Raw genomic sequence first — 16,022 nt, forward strand, 5'->3', positions numbered from 1 at the left:
AAAGAGCAGACCTAAATCCACTAGGAATATCACAGCTAAGTTAGGAGAGAAAGATATAAGAGACAGACGGGCTATCGTAATGGTGAGCAAACATGCTGACTTAACATCTGTTGAAATGGTAGCAGTTTATCACAAAATGCTAGGAAAGGGCTAATCCCCCTTTAACAAGAGGCCATATGGGAGAATTATTTGAGGGTGTATAACTGCAGAGCACTCTTGCTGCCTAAGAGTGCAAGATCCTTAATGTGTAAACTTTGTGCTAAATAATGACAGTGAGGTAGCAGATGTGAGCCTGGAAATGTGACGGTATCACCCAAGCCCTCCCTATTGGATTTAAGCTACCCTGAAACTGCGGCTCTAGCTGCTGCTTGCAGAATGTCACTGCAAGTACGGAGTGACTCCTGTAATCATCTCTTATGTCATGCTATGCAGATTTATTGTTTGAATTATTGTAGCTTCATGTGAACCATACAGATGAAACCCAGTGCTGTCTCTGAAAATAACAATGCATAGCAATTAAGTACAAGACTCATTGTACATTCATGCTGCATCATAAAGTCAAGCCTTCAATAAGCTGCAGAGCCTAAAACCACAGAAACAAAAAAGAGATGACAGTGACTCATGAGGGCTATAGAGGAATACTTCTGAATTAATAACAATTTTCATGTGCTGCTTTCCCATCATCATAACAACCACAACTATCCAGAGGCAGTTGGTAGAGAGCATGACACAAGACCTTCATTGTGAGGGCTGGCTGGTGATGGTCCCACTCTGCTGGTGGGTCCTTCTGCTGCTGCTGCTACCGCACGCAGCACAGCCTGGCTGAGGGGAGAGTCGTTTATTTAGTGCGTTGATCAGCCCAACAATTCTCCCATGGTGGTGGTGGCTCAGAGTAAAGCTGCTGGCACAGTTTCAATGAAGGGTTCAACAGTTCACAGCTTTAATTGTTTATGATGCCTTACCATCGGACTCCCCTATTCAGGTCTTCACTAACATGGAGCCAGGTGAGGGAACCGGATACAGCTTGGTTAGACAGGTCTGAAACCAGGGACATAACTGTGGCTTTTTGTAAATTTTCTGCCTTTTTGATAATTATAATTCCCCAAATGGCTTTACAGTCAGAAATAGCACACCATTTGTGTTGTCCTACTGATCAAAACTGATACTTAATATTTTATTCCAGAACTGTTCTTGAATATTTAGCACACTGTGAATTTGGCCAACAGTTAACACCTGTTCAACTAGACCCCATTTTGAGAAAATAATTCATAAACTTACTCTGGGAATTACTTGAAACTGACTATTAAGATTTTGAGGTATTTTGTAACAATCATTAGGAAAGAATTTTCCCACAAATTTAGTCACAGCTACTTGCAGCAATTAATTAGCATTTCTGCAGTAAGGTCATGTGACTGTCCATTAGCTCTTAATGAGTTTGCATGTAAGATCATCGACCCCCAGTTTCACATAGTTATTGCTTGGTGGGCTGTGAGTGCCATTGCAATATATTTGACCTACAAAGACCCATATTCTTCAGTTTCTTGGTAGTCCCAATGGAGCAGTTCACCTGCAGTCAGTGTAGTTTCCATTCAGTGCCAGGGCTGGAGAAACTCGTAATTGCCCAGATGAGTTGGATGTACTTTTTAGTGCTTTACCATGGCTACAAGAAATATTATCAAACACTATTCCTTGTGGGAGTGAACAACATGACGGCAGCTTCCTTGATCATTTCCAGGAGAAGTTGTATCATGGTTTTTCAGGTACTCTCGCTATAAATTATTACTGCCACAAGCCAGATTCCTTTTATATTTGTATCCCTTGCTGAAAGGTTGCAGTATTCCGAGTCCTGCTCTTGGTAAGACAAGCCATCTCGTCACTGCCGCTTGTGTAAGAAGGGAGAGGCACACTGGAGTTTCTAATAAAGGTTTATATGGCAGTGTACAACAAAGCTCACATTTGTATTCTAACTTCTCTTCCTTTGGCCCTCTTTTTCCTTCAACCTGTTGCTCTTGATACTGCTTTTCCAGTCTTCTGTCTATCTTTGCTAGATACATAGCACTCCTTTGTCCCCTCCAAATGATGTAGCAAAACACAACTGAGATCAGGGACATTCTTGGTTTAGCTCCCTTATTTTGCTTTATCCTCTTTTTAATTCCCCTCTGAACACCCTTATTTATTTTTATAGGTTTTGCTTGTAATTCTATCAAGACATTCTTCCATTTGAAAGCCCCTTGCCGTTTAATTCCTATGTTAATTAAGGCAGGGAGAAGACACCATCCTACTGGTCCTTCTTTAAGAGCTGCAGACAAAGCTCTCCTAGGTTCAGTTATTCATATGGTACAAATGGGGAGTCTAGTTTGAAGAACCCAGCTAGGGTTGGCTCATTTGGCCATCAGCCTGTCCCTGGAGGAAGTAAATTGAGTAGTATTCCTCCTGAACAGCTGAATATCCCTGCCTGCCCACAGCACCCCAGACAGAAGGGTTGCTACAGCTCGAAGCACTGAATGCTGCTCTCTGTTGTGACACCAGTCCCTTTCTGCACAGAACTGCAGCTGGCACCTCATCTTTTGGTGGCAACATCTGGGCCTGGCAGCGGCAGGATTTCCCCTTCCCTCTCTCTGCCTCCCCTCAGCATCACCTGGAGCCTCAGCGTGGAGCACAGGTCCTGCACCTTCCACTTCTCTGACACCAGCTTCTCCTTGGCTGGTGCTGCCAAGACTGGAACAAGATCCTGGTGGAGGAAAACTGTTGCTGTCAGGGTCAGTGGTGGGAGGTGGATGCCAGTGCACTGTGAAGGAGGGTGTAGATAAGTTCCTTGGTGGAGGTACCTCCTTTCAAGTCTTCCACGGCTGGGTACCTCACACAGGCATTCAGCACACCCCACTTTTCCCTCATCCATTCAGACTTTGCACACGAGGAGTGTTATGCACGTATGACACTCATCTCCGTAAGACTCAGCCTTTAGTGTTTAGCTCTTCTCACCAGCAAAAATATGACATATGCACGCAATCTGGGACCAGTTACACAAAGTTTTGACTAGTTCTCATGAAAGATGAAGCCAAGCTGTGGGAGCCTCAAACACCCGTGTTATTAGAGCACTACATCTATACACATATCATTAAGAGACAAAGTTCTTACAAAGCAAAATGTAGGAAACTATCCTGCGCCGCTGGTTGGATGATTAGTATCTTCCTCCAGAAGTCACTGAAAAGTCAGTGTTGGGTAGGGTCTTTTTCAATGTCCAAGACAGACTGTCTAGGCAAAATCATTGTGAGAAAGAGCTAATGAGTAGGGACAGGAACTGGCTAGGAAGGCTTGCCTGCCGCGTTTTCTAGACCACACACCACACTAGGCAGCCTGCTCCCCCTATGGAATCTACCCTTGGGAGAAGTGTGGCAACAAAGCAAATGTGATGAGTTGGCTCCTCAGTGTTTTTCTGCAAAAAGTAAATCCATTTCTGAGCAGAGAGGCAGCAAATAGTATAGCTTGTGCTTCTCTTGAGGGTCACTCTAGCCACTGAAATAGCTAGAATGATATCCAGAGGTTTTGCTTGTTCCCTGAGCAATGGAAATTTTCACTTCTACTTTGTCAGAGAGAAGAACTAGGACAAGAATTTAAGTAAAATTGGACAGAAGTTTATAAATTCTCTTCATCAATAGAGTTATGATTGTGGGTACTCTTTCACTAGATGCACATCGTGGCTGAAGTTGTGTCCTTTTCTCTCTGTGAAGCTACTACATTCTCCCCCCCACTCCCTCCAGCAGAAAAGGAGACAGCATCACTGTGAAAAACAAAGAGGGTTACGTGGTCTATTTCTCTCTCTCTCTCTCTTTTTTTTTTTTTTTTTTTATTAACTCAACATTGTCTCCTACAAATACGATTTGTCAGTCACCAGAAGATTTGAAATGTAGACTTAAGTTACACATAGGTATAAAAAGCATAAAACAGCACACACTGTACCACTGTTTAGACCAGAAAACATTGTGTTGTCCCATAGATAACAGCGCTATTCAAGCTCAGCACCGTCACTTTCTACCTCAGGGATTCAGTCTTCAAAGCTGCAGATGTTTCTGTTTCTTTTCCCTCAGCTTTTGAAGCCCTGCAGGCTATTCCCTGGTGTTTCTCGCCCACGTCTGGAGCGCGGACCAGGGAACCACAGGCAAATCCACTCTGCTCCACCAGAGGTTATAAAACCTTGGGTTCCTACTGGCTCTTCAGAAATGTTTTCCTCCTTCTCATAATATTTATGTACAATATATGAAGGGATACGATTTGCGTCTTTGATTTAGACATATCTCTTGCCTCATACTTAAACAATAACTTGAAAAATATTTTACAAAGAAAAAGAACATTGTTCATCTGAATGTCATTCATTATTATATTGCTATATTTTATACCCTATTATTAATATATACAAAAATTCTTATTTGCCTTTTACAGATGCATGGAAGCATATAATATAACAGTTTTAAAGTATCCCATTTTTAGATTTTATTTCTTGGCTCATCTCAATCTCTTTAATAAACTATGGTTGCTTGGAGAATATAGGAAGTATTTGGAATGTTGTTTAGAGTTTAATAATAACTGGTAGCATTGTCCATTTGCGGCCTGAATGGTTGGAGCACCTGTCAGGGCGGTCTGGTAGAGATAGCAGCATCATAAGACTTAAACAATCATGGAAGGCTGTTAATGTGCAGCGTCGACGGGTGCCAGGGTCTGTTCTTTATTGGGGGCTTTTCGTTTCTTCGGCTGCGTTTTGTTGTTGTTTTCCCTCTGTTCTCGGTTCTGTCTTCGGGCTACTCGCCCTTTGCTTTCCTGTCTTGTCTCCTTACTTTCGTCTTTGTTGGACTTTTTTCTTTTCTCCTCCCTATTTTTTTTCCCTGAAATAAAAATGATGACATGTTAGAAGATTTGCTCACACTGCTGCAATTTCTTACTCCCTTGCCTGTAAAACCCAGGATTAGCACCTCCCGTTGGAAGCTGGACACCAGTACCAGTGCCTGCAAGTGTCCAACTCTTCATCAAACCATTAAATTCAGCAGCTGGCCTCACACCTCCCATCTGACTCTAAGCAAAGAGGTGGAAGTTCCCTGGAGAGTCTCAGTGTTTTAGAGCTGGTATAAATATATTCCTGTCTCCCACAGCCAAGGGCACAGCTCCAGGTACTCCACCAAAACACAGCAGGTTTAAGGACTTCTGTTGCCTAAGCCAGGTTGACTGGTCTAACTATAGAAATTATAAATTCGTGGTTGAGGATGCCGAATACTCACACTATGCCCCTTCCAATACCAGAGCTGGGATTTTTTGACGTTTCAATGAGCTCTGCAGGAGTAGGCCATAGTAGGGGAGTTGGTGCAGGGCAGTGGCTTGCTCTGAGAACAGGTCACAGTCCAAGGTCAGATAGAGTAGAGGTACGCTACCATCCAAGGTTGAGAACATCAGATAAAGGGAGAGAGGTTCAACGCAGGTGAGGAAAAGGCAGACAGCAAGGGGTAAGACTGAGATGTGAGGATACACTGTACCCTCTTCTTACTGTGTAGCATGGAATGGGATATTTCACAGGTTCTTTATTCCTGACCAACTGTGAGATCAGAGAGCAAGGGAAAGTTTAGATGCAGTTGTTGAGTTAAGTAGGGACAAACATCTGGCTTTTCCATCTGTCGCTGCTGAAACGCAGTAAAGCTTTAAATATAAAATGGCTCCTCAAACTTCAACTGGTCAGAGATGAGCCCAATATATGCCCAAACACCTGCAGAATCCCCTTCTGAATTTGGCAGTGCCACTTACGATACCTAGGGTTGAGCAGGGCAGACCTACACGATGGGCATGCGAGGCTCGGCGTGAGCTAACCACCTCTGGGAGAGCTCCACGCAGCAGTGAGTATGTCTTACCCCGCCGTAAGGCTGTCTCTGACTAATGGATAAATGACAGTATGGAATTTCATTCCAGTGGTTTGTAAATACAGTTGGCCCAAGATGAAAAGTTACTTGAATGGAAAATGTCCAGGCATTCAGTGTTTGACATTGTTCACTTGGTGATTGGCCAAAATCCTTCAGCTGTGACTTCCTAGCCACAATTCCTTAAGCACATTGGAAAGATGCTTAATGGCTTCCCTTTCTGTCAAGGATCAAGATGTATGTATTTTATTTTATTTTTTAATCTGTGTCTGAATATATAAAGAATGCACATGACTATACGTCTTCAAGTTTTGAGGGAGACCTGACATCTAGCTAGAGACCCACCTAGGCATGCTTTTTTCTTTTGCTCAGCCTACATAGGATGAGCAAAACTGATTTCTGGTAAGTACTTAGAACTCAGTCCTACTTCTCTGCTCTGAGGATGACTAACGTGGAGTCCTCTGTGCAGTTTTATGTGTGGTTTAATGCCAATATGTCCATATTGATGAAGTTTGTGAAAGGTCTGTCTTCTAGTTCTGTGCTGTTTGGGTAATGTGGTAGAGCGCTGAAGGGCCATTTTTGTCTGGGCTGTTTTTTTATGTCTTTCCACCACTATTTCAAAAATTTGAGGTTTTATGTCAGAGTGATGTTACTCCATTATATACCGCCCAGCCCTTGGTTCCGCATGTACCCGAGGGAAGAGTCTCCCAGCAATGGCATCTTGCAGTGATATCTGCTAGCATTGGGGTGCAATTGGAGGCAGATTCCTGCATGTATCCCCCTCCCTGCTCATACCTATGCTCTTCTCTTCCCTGAGATTTGTTCCCGATTTTATTTTTTTTTCTACAACACAGAAGCAGTGAAAACTCTTCCTAAACGCGGGCGCTGGGCCGGGTGAGAAGCGCAGAAAAAGCACGGGCCGTTCCAGCCGCACACCTGCCCCCGAGCTCCCCTAAATTGAGGACCCCAAGACGAGGAGGGCCGGGGCAGAGCCGGAGCCCCGGGTCCCTGGAAGTGGCGGTCGGGGGGCTCGGGGACGCTGCGCTGCGGCCGCGCGGGGGCGCCCCGGTGCCGCGCCGCGACCGCTCCGGGTCGGTGCGGGGGCATCGCCGCATCCCGGGGGCTGCGGGGTCCCGGGGAGAGGGGAGCTGCCTCTCCTGGCGGGGCAATGAGACCTTCTGAAACAGCAAAATAAAAGAAAAAATAAAATAAAAAAAAAATAGGGGGATAAATCTTTTTAAATAGGAGATCGCCAAATGTTTCTGAGCGATTGTTTTGCTCGTGGGTTCGTGAGATTCAAATAGTTGTGTGAAGCAGTTAATTCGTCATTAAAACAGCTTGTATTCCAAAACCGAAACTTTGTATGGCCAGCTGTGCTGGAGGAATTAGTCTACAGGCACTGTGCAGTCTTTGCTTGTAGATAGGAGATACATTGCTACTTCTCATGCTACAGCTTTGTATATTGAAGTAAATCTACAGACATGCCGTAATGCTGAGAAGTGCAGTAGTTCAAATTAAATGCAGATGGCGAAATTAATTCAGAGAACAATATAATTACATGTCAAAGCAGCTTAAAGGTGCTGAGTTCTTGTTAATCTAATTTATAGCCCACGGTCTCAGAAATCCCCACATCTGCATTTATGTAATCCGTGCTGGAATACATTTTTAAATATGCAAACCAGACCATCTCAGAGACATCTTTGCATTATTGCATCAGATGTGGGGTTTCCACTAAATCTATAGGCACATCTTGTGAAGTAAAAGGAGTAAGGGTTGGTCACAGTTTGGGAGAACTTGGGACTTCAGTACATCCTAGAAAAAATCATGGCTGAAGTGGAATAACCTCTGCAGGTTCCAGATTTTGTCATCTTTAGGCATTGTCCCTTAGTCTCACCCTGTTATATTTGTCTACAATTACCACATATATTTGTTCATATATATATTATATTTGCTCATGTATGTTACATTTATACCATATATTATATTTGTTCACTCCTTCCTTCCGTGGGCACTGAAACCCCAAACCACCGTAAGAAGGCGTCAGATCTGATGGTGCAAGCTGCTTTGCTTCGGTGGGGGGATGTCACGGGGTAGGTCTCAGGGGGTGAGGGAGGGGTGAGAGTCTGGTGTCAGGCATTGGGGATAATTGTATTTCTTTTGGAGAGATCGCTCCCATGAATAAATTTACCCAGAGCTGCGTCTGGAGGGATTGCAGGCACCTTCGTAATCGGCCCCTATCTGGAAGGGTACTGGCACTTCCACTGTGCATGTCACCACAAAATCCTCCCCACTACACTGTAGTCAGCTGAAGGGCTATAATAAGAGACCACAAGCCACAGCTGTAACGTGCCACAGTGTTCTTTCACACTCCTCACAGCCTCAGCTGACCCCTCAGTGCTTTCACTGCTGCTGGAGCATGGTCAGCACCCATGCTACAGCCCCTCGGTACCCCATGGGGTGTGGGGACACACTCTGGGGGCTAAGTGCCATCACTCCATGTCCCTGCTCCTTCCCACCTATCCGCACCTTTTTCAGAGACATTTTTCAGTCCAGTTAGGGAGGTCACACCTTCCTCACCACACTGCATGGACGACAGCATGATAACCTGGAAGAAGTTGTGCCAAGTGAAGATACCAGTTAAGAAGAACCTTCCCCAGGCTTTAAAATCACTTACTACAGCTCTGTCTGTAATCCAGTCATGTTGTGTTATGCAAATGGACAGCTCACTTTCATTTCCATGAAAAGTGACGCTTATTTTTTTTCTGGAACACAAGTTGTAGCATGTACTCACACTACTTGCCAAGATAACAAGCCTCCAGAGCTGCAACTGCCCAGTGATGCAGGGGACATTGTCCTTTCATTCACAAGCCATTAGTGGCTGATTCATCTGGTAAAGCTTCAGAAGTTTAAACAGCATAGCTTTCTTATCAGCGATCATTTCTTTCCTAGTATGGTGGCCCTATTTCATAATCACCACGTCTGCAGGTGACTGAAATGGCAAGGGTTACCAATTTCAGACTTACATAGGTGCTACATGCCTCAGTGCATTTTCTCTCCTTGCTTTTATTCCTCTTGAAGATGCACCAACTGCTGAAGCAAGGGGTAAAAAATTTAAAGGAGCTACGGTCCAAAGGCAGATAAGGAGCAATTACTTTACCCAGACATAGGTTCTCCTGCTGTTGGGATGCATGAAGACAGCCTACCAGGCCTTCACGTACCAGTCCAGATGGGTACAGATCTTAAGGCATGTGTTGTATCCACTCTCCTGGGTGGTGCTCTTAGATACCTCAAGATGCCTCAAATGATACAGACATATAGATGAGCAGCTGCATTAGGGAACCTGGTGACATGCCTATCTCCTCTAGAAAATGGAAATAATTTTCTAGATGCTGACTGGAGGGGATGTTGGACCCCAAGACCTACAGTTGTCTTTCTGTGAGATTTAGGGTCCTTGAACTTCATTTGCCTCTGAAAACTTCATTTGCCTCTGGACTACTAAATTGCATTCACTTGAAAAATACTCTAACTAATGTCTTAATGTCTAACTAATGTCTGTTCATTAGCCTGTCCTTGCAAGGAAAGGACAATGCCGAGGCAGGCATATGATGGGGAATGAGAACACTGTGTCTAAGTACAGGAATAGATCAGGCCTGCACAGCATCCATTTGCATAAGGCAGGCGGAGGGGAAAGGAAGGAGGCCGAGCAGAGTAACAGTGCTGAGGCAGGAGATGTCAGAAGTTGCTGCTGTAAGAGATAAAGAGCAAGAGCAAGCTGTATCCCATTTAGGCATATGGGAAGTAAGAAGGTATCATTTCTTCCATGGGCTGCTTGAGAAATGGCTCGGCTACACTCATGAGGTCATAACCAATGCTTATGGAAAGTCCCTGGTCTGAACTGAACTCTGCAGTGGGAATGGGTTGGAGCTGTCTTTCTTGTGCCATAGAAAAGACATTGCCAGCACCTGAAAATACAAGAATATCCTCCAGTCAAAGAGAGACAGAGGAGGAGGATTTCTGTGATGAGTTCTGTTTGCTGTTTGTGCAGGCATTTATTGCTGCCTGTTCAGAACAGAGCCCATGGGCATCCATTTCCTTTGCACTTGCCTGTTGGGACTGAGGAAATTTCTTAGCAGCCTTGTTTTAATCAGCACTAATGTGCTAACAACAGCAATTTTATAATTACATAACAGTTTGCATCTTATAAGATCCCACAGCTTATAAAATCTCAGCAGTGTTTCCAAAGACAGGAAACTCATGGCTATTTAGCAGAGCAGAAAACCGCTCCACATTGTTTAGGATGGGAAGTGACATACACCATGCTGGTATTTAGGAAAGTGGTGTTCTCCTTCCGACCGTGCTGAGCTTGCATCGAGATTTTTAACAGTGACTTCTGGATGGGATTTGATTTTTACAGCTCTCTGAAAACCTGCAAAAAGATAGATGACTGTCCAAAACCACCATATAATTCTCGTTTAAGACTAATGCAATCAGATGACAACAGAAAGATTGGAAATAGTAGCAATTGGTACCAAAAAACCTTACCCTGTTAAAGTTTCAGGATATTGGCAGAATTCTATAATTGCTGATTTTCCTTTTAGGCACCAATAATACAAGTCCTCCCACTAGCCCAGATTGAGGTGATAAATATAGTCCGTTTTAGAGACTTAGTTCAGCTGGTGCAGGCTTTTGAGCAAACCAGAAATAAAAATGTGATGCTGCATTATGTCAGAGACTCATGTTTAGTCTGCCTCTCTAGAAATAATCAAGAAAAGTTATACATGATAAGAGACAGATGCTTGTGCCTCAGCAGACATTTGAACTCTTTCTAGTACAATAGTAAAAAGGAGAGAGAAAACACCCGAAGAAACTTGTTTCTTTAGTACTCAAATTTCTACTAAGAGTTTTTAGAAGAGATGGATAAACAAGAGAAGCCTTTTTCATTGGCTTTACTTATGATGATATTTGAATTAATGTAACCTGTCAGTTCATAAGATATTCATACAATCCAAATGTTTGGATGCATCCCTGCACAGGCAATGCAGAATGTCTTTTTCCCTCAATGAACATGACTTCGTACTGGACTGTGTTGATGATCCCAAAGTGGATTTGCTGGACTATAACATGGCCCAGGTCACCAGTTCCTGCCTCAGTATGGGACCTACATTTGTGGCTAGCATTGTGTGTGTGCATGCAAACAGAAATGTGTGCATGCAATATATATCTGTACAGATATGCAAATATAACCCTGCTGCTCTGAAGCTCACGTAAGGCACAAGAGTGCAAGGTGGGAAGCCCCAAAAGCAGGGAGGTGGTCCAGAAGACCTCCAGAGGTCCTGTCCAGTCTTGACCACTCAGTGATTCAATGGCTCTGCTCCCAGTGGGTGATGCAGTGCCGGCCAGGCTGGCACTCACCACCTGGAGCACTGCTGAGCTGTCAGAGGGGAAGCCAAGGAGGGGAAAATCCTACCTTGATGCATCACTGGGAGCTCAGAAGTATTTCTAGCCTAGCTATACTCGTAGCCACGTCCACTAGTGCTTAAACACAAACATCTGGAGGACTGCTCCAGTCACCTCTACTGTAGAGTGGTTAGTGAGGTACCTGGCATGGCCCAGCCTCCAACATCACCCTGGCACACTTGAGAGCCAGCCCAGGCCAGGGATAGTTCACATGCAGCACTCTGAATCAAGCCACTTGGTTCTGGAAGCAGACAAAAAGCTTTCTTTGGCATGCCAAATGGCTCTGAGTGCTTAGTGGCCCACAGCATGGATGTGGCCTGGCCATGCTGTCCAGCACCAGTGCCAGGGTACCTGGGGATCTGGCATAGTTTCTTTTGCCAGGATAGGCACAGCCATGCGTTCCACCCTTTCCTTACATCTCTTTAAGTTTCCCGGTACCCCAGGAAGATGAAGGAAGACGGGGAGTCAACAGGATGCCACGCTGGCCTTGCTCTGCACGGTTCACTTGTCCCGTCTCCTCTGCGCTCCATTTGTTTGCTTTCCCACCTGGGGTGATGCCTGTGCTGACAGGTGGATGGGCGCCCCCGCGTATTTCGCAGGTAATCCTGGCCAGCCTGGCTGATTGATCAGCCAGTCGGCAGAGGCTGATATACATGCGGGAGGCAGCCCCTGATAGATCCACTCAGCAACTTCATCAGCCCAGAGCCAGGGTGCTATTACTGCAATTTGCCAGAGGCCCGATTCTGCCCTCTCTTCTACCTGCTCAAACATGCTGAGGTCACTGAGGTTGTTTTCTGGTGTACATGAAGGGAGAATTTGCTTTCAAGGATATTTTTCACAAGCAAGGTGTTGAAAAATGACTGTTTCTTTCTGTTAAGTGCCTCCAATATCAGTGTACTATTTCAGCTGGCCGAAGCATTGATCTTCCCCTCTCAAGGAAATGCCAATATTTCCAAATACATTTTCATCCTTAAAATGACAGGTCAGGTTTCTAAATTTCACCCAGATCAGTGACAGCAAAGGTCCCTTTTCAACAACAGTCATGAAACATTTCACTTTGGCCACCCTACGTTTTCTCACCTACCCAGAAGATACCTGGCAGCTCAGCAGGCAGAGAGCAGCTTGGGGAGAAGGGCATTGGGAACACCAAGAGTCCCAGGATGCCTCTGAAAAAAGCTCAGGATTTTTTTTTGTGCCAAAAGGATTCATAGCTTAGCCCTATGAAGCTCGAGGAGCTCAGGTGACCAAGATGTTCTCACAGGGATCTCAGGTTTTCAGGGTTTTGAGTCCTTGTCAGCCTGCCAGGTGGGCTGCCAAGGGCCCTCCCGACAGACAAACTGGCAGAACGCTAGACAGAAACCTAACACAAAGGCAAAGCTGTTTCAAAACCTGCCTGCTTTCCACTGGGACTTCCTTGAAATCAACATATTTCTGGGAAATGTGATGACTTTGACAATTTGGTATTTTCCATTCCTTTGGAAAATTCAAACCTATAAAATACTAAAAACAAAGATTTTTAAGAAGGGGTCGTGGAGGACGTGCATAAAAAAAAATAATGCAAATACTTTAACATTGCCCATAAGTCTTCAATTTGAAATGAATCACTGATAGAAATTGTCCATGTAAATTTTATCCAGGCCTTTTTTTTTTTTTTTTTCCTCCAAGAATGTGATAAGTTTATTCTTTTTTAATCCCTCTGGGAATGAACTGTGAGTCTAGAGCTGTTTGTAGTAACACAGGCTTTGCACACTGAAGTTAGCAGCCGGCTTTATGAGTAGCTCGAAGTGGAATGTGAAGAATGAGTATTGCATGTGGTGATGCATCACTGGAGTCCACTTTATTTGGTATACTTTATAAACTGACCACCACGCCATTTAGATCCGGTATGAATGAGGTTAGATGGCCCACAGGCTAGATGAGATGCAGCTCCCACTGGGATGAGAAAGCAGCCTCTCATGACATGGAGCACTAGGCAGCACTAAAGAAAGCCTGTAACCCCCTAGCCACCTCACCAGGAGATCTGTGCTGTGTCCCCTCTGGCACCCTTCCTACCAGCAGTCTATAATGGCAGCCCAGCAGAACTTGCTGCAGGCGTGTGTTTTTCTGCTTGGTGCTCAGGGGGTGCCTGAAGAGAGCTACAGCACTGCTGGTAAAATGGTAATAAGCCTGGGTCTTACACTTGTAAGCATGCCTGTGGGGTGAGTGCTGCCTATACTGTGGAGCTGGTTACAGGAGATGAATTGTAGTGCTGCAGAAAGGTTCTAGGGAACCATAAGTAAAAGCAGAGTGACATTTCCTCTAGTAGTACACATGGCAAGAAGTCAGGACCTTTTCTAGACTCTGAAAACTGGGACTGTGGGGACCAGCAGTCTCTTTCCAGCCACCTCCTTCCTCCCTCTGAAAAAGAACCTGTACACCAATCAACTATATTAAAGAGAATCCCATGCCTCTCTTTAAAACCAACTAACTAATCACTTTCCTGCCTGCTCCAAGAATATTCAAATTAGTCACAAAAAAACCCCTACTCATTGTTTCTACAAACCTGACTGCTGCCTGCTTTTAATAGAAACTCAAGCACTCTTCTATAATATCTGAGACCAACCCCATAGCCACTAAAACCAATAGTATTTTGCAAGGTATCTGGTATGACATAGTCTGAAACACTTCACAGGCTGTCATACCGAAGTGTAGAAATCTCAGAGACAAAAAAAAAAAACAGTAAACACTGGGAGCATACATGCATAGTAAGATGTATCCCTGTAAGATATCCGTGTAAGGATACATTACAAGTATCCATGTAAGATACCAAAAGAAGTAGCATGCGTTGTCCAAACCCAGAGCAAATAGACCCCCATCCCAACCTCAACAATAAGCTCTAAGAAGTTACTTTACATTTTTCATGTACTTTTGCAAATTTTACCCAAGATTCTTGTATGTCAACACTTAGAGGAAGTTAATTTCTGTACTCTGAAAGAGTGAGTTGCTGTCACTTAGGAAAGAGAAGTTCCATCAATCTTAAACCTGAATATGCCCTATTGTATTCAGAGGGATTCACAGAGACTCTTCCATCGCTGTATTGCATCTTCCCCCGTGTCAGATTTAAACTTAATAGATTCATCCTTCATAGCTTTAGTTTTCTTTAAGAGCACTGGGGAAAGAAAAAAAAATCCAACAACTTAAAATAGATGTGATCCTTCATCTTGGTGGTGGACTCTTTTTATCTTTTTAGTACAGTCTTTATATGATTCCCCCTGTTAACAACTGGAAAATTCAGATAACACTTCCTTAATTTTGGTTAGTGCTTTGGGAGCTACAGATGAAAACCACTGCTGGTACAAATCAAAGCCATTGGATGGAAAGGCTCCTCCTTACTTCAGTTAATGTTGTAAAGGACTGAACAACATGATCCAATCACACAGAGAGCTCAGGATCCTCCTTTAGAGTATCGTTTCCTTGCTTGTGCCTAAAGGTAGCAAGGGCTAGATCTCCTACTGGCATTCTCTCCCACCACCCACATTTGTACAAGAAATAGTCAGTTCCTCTGGATTTAAACTGAATCCTTCTGGTTTAGCAATGCACATTTCTACTTAAGCAATAAACATCTGTCGTCTGCCATTCATTAATATTAATTATAAATGGTGACTAGCTCATGGGATCCAAGTCCACCAGCTGAGATTTTTCCAACTGTGACCTTGTTAGGGTTTGTATAAAAAGTGTTCAGAAGGGTCCTTCCAAGCCTGAAGCCAACAATAAGTGCAATTTGCAGAGTACAGCGTTTAGATTATGCACTTAGAACAAGGGAAGTTGGAAATGGTGATGGGGATTGGGGGAGGGAGGAAAGAAGAGAGTACAGGGCCTGAAACGGGGCTTCTTTAAATGCTTAAATGTTTTAGCCCTTTCTGTAGGCTAATGACAGGGAGAGGCATTGTCCATAATGAGACTGGGCCATCCATTAAACATTACTGTAAATGAAAGGTTACGTGAATTAAAGGTTGTTCATCTCATGTTTCAGGAATGTAGCTGTGTTTCATGTCTGAAGCCTGTTTTCCTTTTAAACGGAGTTCTTCAGATGACAAATGAGAGAGACAATTTCAGAAAGCAAATGGGCAGAAGTAAATACACGCTTAAGAACAAAGCAGAGACATAACCATAGCTGTAAATCTTCGTGCTGGGGCTACTGTTTGTCATAGATATTGGGGAGGATTAGGTTAAAATCAAGAAATTTCATTGCTAGGTCATTTTGCTTATAAGCCAAAAAATGGTAGAAAAATCCCCACGGTTAATCATTAAATTCTTGCCTGTATATGATTCACTTGTGGACCACTGGTCAATTCTTTTACTATCATTTCTTGTTTCAAGGAACTAAAAATAGAAAATTTTGGAAATGCTTTTTCTGAATTTTTCATGAAAGACATGGCCACTGAACTATTATGACAAATGATCTTCTTTCTTCTCTTTATTTTCTTGCCACTGCAAAAATTACTTCAACAAAAATTAGTGAAAAATATTTTTTTTTGTGTCAGTTCTTAACATTACCTCTTCTTTTTCTTTTCTTTCTTTCTTTCTTTCTTTCTTTCTTTCTTTCTTTCTTTCTTTCTTTCTTTCTTTCTTTCTTTCTTTCTTTCTTTCTTTCTTTCTTTCTTTCTTTCTTTCTTTCTTTCTTTTTTC

At 43.6% G+C, this 16,022-nt stretch overlaps 1 protein-coding gene across 1 annotated transcript in view; it reads right to left on the reverse strand.

Moving 5' to 3' along the window:
* Positions 1 to 3,830: 3,830 nt before the first annotated feature.
* Positions 3,831 to 16,022, reverse strand: part of RSPO3 (R-spondin 3) — a 61,490-nt gene continuing 49,298 nt past the window's right edge. The window contains exon 5 of the mRNA XM_035321879.1: positions 3,831 to 4,880. Coding sequence (XP_035177770.1) covers positions 4,687 to 4,880 — 194 coding nt within the window. The 3' untranslated portion in view covers positions 3,831 to 4,686. The remainder of the gene's footprint in view (positions 4,881 to 16,022) is intronic.

Source organism: Oxyura jamaicensis, chromosome 3 (genome assembly GCF_011077185.1).
Source record: "Oxyura jamaicensis isolate SHBP4307 breed ruddy duck chromosome 3, BPBGC_Ojam_1.0, whole genome shotgun sequence".
In the NCBI taxonomy this organism is placed as follows: Eukaryota; Metazoa; Chordata; class Aves; order Anseriformes; family Anatidae; genus Oxyura; species Oxyura jamaicensis.